Source organism: Lepisma saccharinum, chromosome 1 (genome assembly GCF_977018435.1).
Source record: "Lepisma saccharinum chromosome 1, izLepSacc3.1, whole genome shotgun sequence".
NCBI classification, from domain to species: domain Eukaryota; kingdom Metazoa; phylum Arthropoda; class Insecta; order Zygentoma; family Lepismatidae; genus Lepisma; species Lepisma saccharinum.
Window position 1 is genome coordinate 24,180,461 of NC_139229.1, and position 9,173 is coordinate 24,189,633.

Below are 9,173 nucleotides of genomic sequence, written 5' to 3' on the forward strand. Positions count from 1 at the left end.
TGCTATTTTTGTTTACATAGGTGCAGTTATATAGTAATTACAAAAAATACCACAATCAATAAAAACAAGAATTGTTCGAACACACATTCCAAAGAGGATTGGGAGGTGTTGGTGCTGATAAGCCCACTGCCTTAATTTAGTCTCCTACCTGTATGATTTTATGAACAAAAGTAATACAGAAGCATTGGAAACACCCTAGGGAACAATATAAATTATATTAAATTTTTTAGTTAAAATATTCACATTTGATAAATCGAAAAACAGAAGTTGTGGGCCTGACATGTAATTATGTATTTTGTATTATGTATTATGTAATTTTGGGGTTTCTGTAATTGGATAGTTTCTTTCAAGGTTGTGCATAAAGGATTGCTTTTTGGGGGCTCACTTCCCCAATTCAGACCCGAACATCGTAGTAGTAGTAATAATACTATTACTATTTTATATATCATGAAAATTACATTTCTTTGGCCACTTCGTTTATGTTGCTAGGTGTTCTCTCTCTCTCGCCTATTCACGATTAAAATTACCACCTGAGCGCTAGTGTCGCTTCCAATATGGCCGCTCTATGTAGGATAAATCTTTGTTTACATTTATTTATTTATTTATTTATTTTACCTAAAGTTTCAGATACAGTACTGAATGACCATTTTACACTGAAACAGTAACAACAGGAAAACAACAATAACAACAACAACAAAATAGAGTACAAGATGGCACTGAAAACAAATCAAAATTATACATATGTCATTAACAATTTTCTAAAACTTTTTTCTGGCAAGAATATGTCCACATTTGGAGGCAGGTTATTCAGCATTAGTACGAAACAGCAGCATGTTGTCATGGTAAAAATGTTTAAATTACACGATATTTTTAAATATTGCGAATGCGATGTGAATTCCAGGAACTATAACGAAGGCGAAGCTGTGATGAGAACGAAGCATTTAATTATGATAGGCAAAAATATCACGGAAAACGCAGACGAAACAAATGTATAATCACTGGTTGTTCAAAGTTGTGCTGCATCATCTGCACCTCATGTTGGAACTGGGGTTCTCTGAAATTATTTGAAAATAAAGAAATTGAAATTGACATATACTTGAAAAGCTGGCAGGAGAAAATTGCGAACATATCGTTGCAGTTCTTTCTCGATAATATTCATGATTTAATGACTAGGCTATCCTCACTATAAAAGGACATCGTACTGAATGAAAGAGCAACATTAGCATGTTCATTTTCATTTTCTGGTTACATTTGACATTAATTCATTCTCAAAGTATTTTCATCTTCCCTCGACTTGCACCTGTTCCAAATTTCACACATACATAATACATGGATGCATTGTGTAAGACCACGCCCGTGGTAAGACGCTTCATGACTTTTCGATAAAGAAAAAAGTTTTGTTTATAAAGTACAATTTAACATTTTACTTTCAAGGCAATATAATATTTATCTCTTGAAAAATAAAGTGAGCAGACTCGTGCATTCTTCGAAATTTCTTTGCCGGATTACAGTGTCATTCCCCAAACGGAAATGTATTGACAAAACCTGAAATATACATTTTGAAGATTGAACGTGACTCTACTTTTCCACATAACATCCATTCACATTTATACATTTGTCCCAACGTGACACCAATTTTTGGAGGCCCATGCGGTTGAAATTGTTCGGCTGGACGCGTAACCAATGACGCACGGCTGTCACAACTTCCGTGTCGTACCTGAAGTGTTTCTGAATGTCATGCACGTGTCACCATACACTGCACACAACTCACGATAGATTTCAGGTCGTTTCTGCCCCTTTGACCACAGAAACCGAATCACACTCCGCAGCTCAACTGTGTCCAACGTCTCAAGCGTAGCTGCCATTTTGAAACAACTACCTGGCAGCGTGGGCAAGGTGTACACACCTGCCATCTCGTGAAAGGTGGCGAAATACATGTACTTCCAAATGTATATTTCAGTTTGTGTGAATCCATTTCCGTTTGGCTGTAAACAATTTACTCTATTTATTTTTTATGTCCCCTCGTATTTTCCACGCTAGACGCTTGGTTAACTTATTTTCACCTAAATATGCCTCCATTATACTTATGACCATTATAATAATAATAATAATAATAGTTTAAGTGGTGAGCACAGTATATTATATTAGTAATAATGGTATAAATAATCCCTAAAATATAAATGTCTTGTGTTGGTGAAGTTTAGTGATGACACATCGACTATTGTAATGCTAAGCAAAGAGAATTGTTCTTAACACTGTTCCAACTGAGATTTGTTATTACTGGCCATAAAACTTTTATACCTGATCTGCAATAATTCAATCAGTAAGTTATTTTGCATTTGCAGCCTCGAGTTGATTTGAGTAATTAGTGTAACGAGTAATTATCGAACCGTGCATCAAAGAAAAGTGTGAAGTGCAGACACCAAGTCTTCAGATAGTCCTTGTAGTAGGTGCATTGTTTGCACCGACTAATGTAGGTATCCAGCAGGTATTTCTCTGATGAATCCTTAAAAGTAAAGTAAGTTGCAAATAGTAATACTGTATGTTTTTCGTGCTTCAATCTGCAATTTATCCATGGATAGAGAGCATAGCAGTATGTTTCAGGTTGCATTTGGTATGTTTATTCATGAAGAGACTAGCAAACACGTAGGTACTGTATCCGAGAGGGGTTAAACCAAACCAACTGTCTCGCATATAATAATAATAGGTAAAGTTTATAATTAATACATAGATTAATAAGGTAATATGTATAACCTAATAATAATATTAAAATAGATAAATTAATAATTATTATTATTGTCATCATTACATGTTAACATGTTAATATTACGCGAGTAACCACTGGCGTACGCAGAGAGCTACAGCTTTCTCCGAAATTTTGAGAAAATCAACATTTTCAAATAAATGCAATGAAGAACCCAGAAAAACAGAACGGCAAATGCAAAACCTCTTAAAATGACCCCCAATTGCTCTTTTCAGAGTGGAAAGTTCTACCGCCACGCAGCTATGTACTATTAACCCCCCCCCCCCCGAAAAAAAACCTGCATAGGCCAGTACGGACGGGAAATAGCACGTATTATCTAGCTTATGTCTAGTAAACGTCACAGAAATTTGTATAAAACAGTTGTTCTATCAATTAAATTAATGTCAAGAAAATTAAATGGGTTATTCATTGAATACCAAAAAGGTTGTTAGGTCCACCTGATGTAAAGTCCAGTCACAATTTTTAGGCATAGCTATTACTATTAGTAGTGATACACATAAATTTTCAGAGGCACTGTCAACGCAAAGCTGTATAATCCCAATCTAATCTTTACGACCTCCTGGTCACTCTAACTACGTCCTTGGAAAGTAGAACGTCCCGATTAGCCTTACTGTGCCCAAAGTGGACTTAAAATACAAAATCAAACCAAACTAGAACCTTATATTCAATGTTCACAGCCAATAAAGAATAAATAACGAAACCATATCTAATAATTATTTAATAATAATAATTTAATAATATAAAAAGTATTATTTGCTACGCTGAAATGTGTCACTGACTCCAAGAATTGGAAGAAAGCGTTTTTACTTAAACAATAATATAAATTAAAATAAATCTAAATCTGATTTATTTTTACCTATCAAAACTTTTTAATATTGGTCCTAATAGGTTACTAGTACATGTTTGGTTTCATAGTTATACGAGGGTTAGCAGCAAGTTACTCCACAAATAAGGCATGCATACGTGTAGATGGAAAAGTTTATTTTCAGCACATTACTAGTAAAACTCGCGTCTCCACTGTCTATACAAAATAATAAAAACAACTGAGGTGTGACCATACTGTTAACAATACTGTGGAGAGAAAAAAATCCTAGACAGAGATTTTGTGCTTCGACAAATGTAGTCAGGATTTACTATCCTTAAATACCAGAAAAAGAAAGCAACTTTTTTCCAGAGTAACAAAATGTGAATACTACTACTTTGATTTGAGATTATATTTCATGTTCTCATTTACAACATAAACACTGCCCAACATTCCAGAAATGATTCACCTCCAAACGAAAAGCCTGATGGGAAATGTGGAACCTTCATACCAACACTGATGATAGCAATCACACTTTCTTCTGCTGTCATCGTTTCTGTGACTGTCCTTGCTTCCATCGAGACCCGACACGAGGACATCAAAGAAAGACCAAGGTAAGTAACATGTTTCATGTTATGGATTCATTCCCTCTGAGAATCCTAGTCTAAAGTGAAGATTTACACTTAAGGAGATGAGGGACAATTTAGCACCAGTTGTGCATTTATTTCAATATCGTTCGAATGGGCAATAATGCTACTGAGGAAAAAAGCTGGTGTTCAATAGAGTATGAATTTCTCCACATGTTGCAAGTGAAAGCTTTTTTTAAAGTTGCTTATTAAGCTAGATACGATGTTTGAAAAATATGAGGAATAAGAATTTTCAGAAACCCATGTATTCCTTATGGGAAATCAACTTCAACTTAAAGTTACGGCTAATGAAATAGAAGTTAGTTTACCTCTTGGGCTAAATGCGACGATGAGGATGAATGATGAGCCGAAGGAATGGCGATGGGACAGACATGATACAACCATACTTGTTCAATGTCCAAACCTTGGACCTCTGGTTTCGTAGCGTGTTATACTCAGTGGAATTCTAAGGAAGAAAAACTGTAAAAGAACTCGTAGGGTGAAAAGAAGCAAAGTTTTACGATGCATAAAAAGCCATGTTTAGTTCTTCTAAAACCTTCCAATTATCGAGTTCGTGTTTTAAGTCCACTGTTCTTAAGGCTAATCGGGGATCCGAACCTCCACCGGGTATCGAGGAGGCCGAGAAAAGCTTACAATTAGTCAGTAAAATTAATATTGAGGGACAAGGCCTGCGAAGAGTTCTTTCATTCGGTTGGGTGTGGTCATCACATCGAGTCCCATAGTTTCGAGAGCAGAATTTGCTTCCATATCGCTTTCAAGTACTTCCTAAATTGTCCTCACGATGTTGGAACAGCCCAGAAATTTTAGAACTAATACAAGCAGGCACATACCCAGGGAAGGGGCTCTGGGGCTGCAGTCCTTTCCCGAAATCCTACAAATATCTGATTTTAATAATGTGTAGTAGTAATTAAATTTACTTCATTAACAGGATTAAACATCTTGTATATGGTAAGTTGCAATATACCAAGAAATTCATCTTCACCACATTTACTCCTCCCCCCAACCTTTTTGTCTTTAGATGGCGTCTGCCGATAAGGGATAAGCCCCTTCCGAAATCAAATTCTGGCTACCGGCCTGACCACCAGCGATCGAACCTTGAACCTTTCGATTGATTGATTAATTGAACTGGTGTTTTAAGTCCACTTTATGCACAGTAAGGCTAATCGGGACTGGACCTACAGTTTAAAGTGAGATCCGAACTACTATGTACAGTGTCTCTCAAATGTTTTAGGATAACGACATTTTAAACTAGGCAACCCAATTTACACAAGGCGTTGGTGGGTTGCGTGTAGAGTTAGGCTCAATTTCAGGGTTGCCACATGCACAATAGATATTTATGAAATACGCTAAATAAATAAAAACTAGTATTATTGTATAAAATTATAAAAATATCACTATTATATCGCAAATTACAAAATTATTTCTGAAAGATTGATTGATTTATTGATTTAGTTTATTTTACTTCGAGTTTTGTGCCTCTTGGCTAATTTGCGAAGATGGGGATGAGTGATAACTGATGGAATTGATGAAGAGACATTCACAAACAACCAAGCCCGAGCGGGATTCGAACTCGGGACCCTTGGATCTTTCTGAAAGAAAACGAAAATAGGTTTTCTAGTATTTCATCGTTGATGAGTCTACAGAAAGAAAAATAGGTAAAAGAAAACTAAAGGTGACAAAGGAGAGGAGAAAGAGAAAAAGAAAGGAGAAGAGGAAAAGTAGAAGAGAAGAAAGAGAGGATAGACGAGGAGAGGAGAAGTAGTGAGAAGAGATGAGGAAAATGGAGAAAAGACGAAAAGAGAGGAGGAAAACGAGAGGAAAGGAGGGGAGGGGAGGAGACGAGAAGAGGGGAGTGGAGAGTAGAGTAAAAGCGAGAAAAAGAGAAGAACGAAAAGAAGGGGAGAAGAGTGCAGTGGAGTCGGAAATCGAAGACAGGAGAGAAAATAAGAGGAGTGGAGAAGAGTGGGATGGAGACAAGATGCGAGAAAAGTAGGGAAGGCGATATGAGATAAAAGAAGATGAGAAGGAGAGGAAAGAAGAAGGAGGACGAGAAGATAAGAACAGAAGGGACTGGAGACGAGAGGAGAGAAGAGATAGTTGCATAAAATATCGTCTCGGTGTCAAGAATTGGTGCATTGATCAAATTATCGACATGAAACATTCAATAACATTTTGAAATGTATTGGAGAATGTATTAGATCGGTGCGAAATGCCTTTTGGCTGAGTTCAGAGCAAGAAAAAATCTTCCACGTAAGATCTTTGATTTTACCTACGATTATATCACTAAAGCATGAATGTAATTTTAATATTTATAAGAATTATCCAATTCTTCTCCACTGATCGGTTCGTTGAAATGCAGATTTTGTAATTGAATATTTCCCCTCCCCCATCGTTAATTCCAAACTGAATCATTCCGTTTCACAGGGCGTGGACAATGAACACAGTGGGATAAGTCTAAAACTTACGAAAATTTTCTGCCATCGGAGGGGTTTGAACCTACGACCATCAGCTCTTAAATCCTTAACGGTAACCACTACTCTTCAAGCTTTCGCTCCTGAAAGCAGGTAGAATAAGCTACCCAATGTGAAATGTAGACGCAACTCTCCTCCTACATGTAATGTGCAAAGAATACTTGTTTGTAACAAAGAAAACAAAGGTACGCGTAGTACGAATCGGCGAAAACATTTAATGGAGAGTTGCACATGATAAAAACTTTTCAGTCGATATTTGTGGAGCTATCTTTGCATTGAACTCGACTGGTAAAATGGGTAAAATTAGTATGTCCTGAATTGCCAACAATATAAATAGTTATTTCATTAATATTTGTCAATGTCTTTGAAGCAGTACACAATTATCGTTAGAGTATCATAATTCACGATCTTATACATGAAAATATCCCTTTGAACCAGGCACGTATCTAGAAATATGTTTCTGGGGGGGAAGTCCGAACCAAGTGTCTCAGGAATAATAATAATAATAATAATAATAATGTTTAAATTAAATAATTATATTAAATCAAATTATTACTAATTACAATACATAAATTAATTTTAGTACTTGGTAAGTCTTTCGGGGAGTCCTAACCCCTGGACACTTCTAAATACGTCCTTCCTGTTCTTCAAAGCCGTTTGATCCCAATATAATCCTTGTCTTCCAATAAGTTCAGAGGAAATTATACAACAAATGCTAAACGAGTATAATTTCATTATTTAATTTTCATACTTAATAAGTCTTCCGGGTGGGGAGGGGGGGTCCGGACCCCCTAAATACGTCCCTTCCGTTCTTCAATGCCGTATGATCCCAATATAATCCTCGTCTTCCAATAAGTTCAGAGGAAATTATACAACAACGGCTAAACGAATAAATTTTTCATTATTTAATTTTAGTACTTGATAAAACTTTCTGGGGGGGGGGGGGGTCCGGACCTCCTGGGCCCACTCCCTAAATACGTCCTTGCTTTGAACGTGTGTCAATTCATTTTTTTATATATATAAATTCCAGATGCAGAACAATGTGACCACTTTACTCTGCTATTACAAATAATGTCACCATGCTCTTCATTAATAAAAAGAGAATTAAGAAAAATAGAACATCTCGTAAGGAGAATCGAACCTGCGACCACTATCAATCCAATCGAGAACTCTAACCACTACACCACGACCTTTCCTTCCGTTGTAACAACAATTTTTAAGTATTCTGTCCCTCCAATATTGTAAATGTCGTTGGGTATACATGTAGTTGAACTGTTACTTTAGTTTCGAATTGCTTTCTTGTAGTACAGCAGCTATCTTCGAGAAATAATTTTCGAAGTGACGAAGTGTGAAAATGCGAGTAATTTCTTCTAACTTATTATTGTGATTAGACATTATTAATGGAAAATATCTAGAGGCTTGAACATTGCAGGACGATGTTCTCTTCCTTTGATACTGCAACAGACGAAATGCTTGTTTACTGACGCAGTCTCTTGTCCAGAACAGTCTTATGAAATGTATTTGCTGTTGCGTAAGGTAACACGAAATAATTACACCGCTTGCGAACTGCCCAATGTGCGAGACGTTATACATAAACAGGCGGAAAATTGTATTCATAAAATCACATCACATTTGACAGTGTTAGTCAAGAGGTTGAAGAAGCTTACCAATGTGAAATTTAGATGCAGACTGTTCTGGGCACGAGACTGTGTCAGTAAACAAGCATTTTGTCTGTTGCAGTATCCCAGGAAGAGAACATCGTCCTGAAATGTCGAAACCTCTAGATATTTTCCATTAATAATGTCTAATCACAATAATGAGTTCCGACTCCACTGCACTCATCTCCTTCATTTCGTTCTTCTCCCCTTCTCTCTTTTACTCTACTCTCCACTCCCCTCTTCTCGTCCCCTCCTCTCCTCTCTTCTTCTATCATCTCGTTTTCATCCTCGTATCTCATCATGCTCCATTTTCCTCATCTCTCCACAAATATTTTTCCTTTCTCCTCATTACTTCTCCTATCCACTTCTGCCGTTTATTTTCTTCCAACATTTACTTTTCCTCTTCCCCTTTCTCTGTTCTCCTCTCTTTTGTCCCCTTCCGTTTCCTCTCTCCTCTTTTCTTTGTGTAGACTCATCAGCAATGAAGTACTAGAAAATCCATTTTCTTTCTTTCAGAAAGTCTTTTTTATTTGCAACAAATGTAATACTGATATTTTTTTCTAGTTTTATACAATAATACTTAGATTCATTTATTTCGCGTATTTCATAAATATCTATTGTGCATGTGGCAACCCTGAAATTGAGCCTAACTCTACACGCAACCCACCAACGCCTTGTGTAAATTGGGTTGCCTAGTTTAAAATGTCGTTGTCCTAAAACTTTTGAGAGACACTGTACCTCCATCGGGAATCGAACCCGGGCAAGTTGTTGAACCTGCCGAACCAAAGACGAGAGCGTAATTATTTGAGCGTGTGGGAACTTTGTTTTATC

At 36.6% G+C, this 9,173-nt stretch overlaps 1 protein-coding gene across 1 annotated transcript in view; it reads left to right on the forward strand.

Annotated features, from left to right (window-relative positions):
• LOC145993750 (chitooligosaccharidolytic beta-N-acetylglucosaminidase-like) overlaps window positions 1-9,173 on the forward strand; it is a 122,617-nt gene that overhangs the window by 568 nt on the left and 112,876 nt on the right. The window contains exon 2 of the mRNA XM_083129507.1: window positions 4,025-4,180. Within this exon, the coding sequence (XP_082985633.1) occupies window positions 4,061-4,180 (120 nt within the window). The 5' untranslated portion in view covers window positions 4,025-4,060. The remainder of the gene's footprint in view (window positions 1-4,024; window positions 4,181-9,173) is intronic.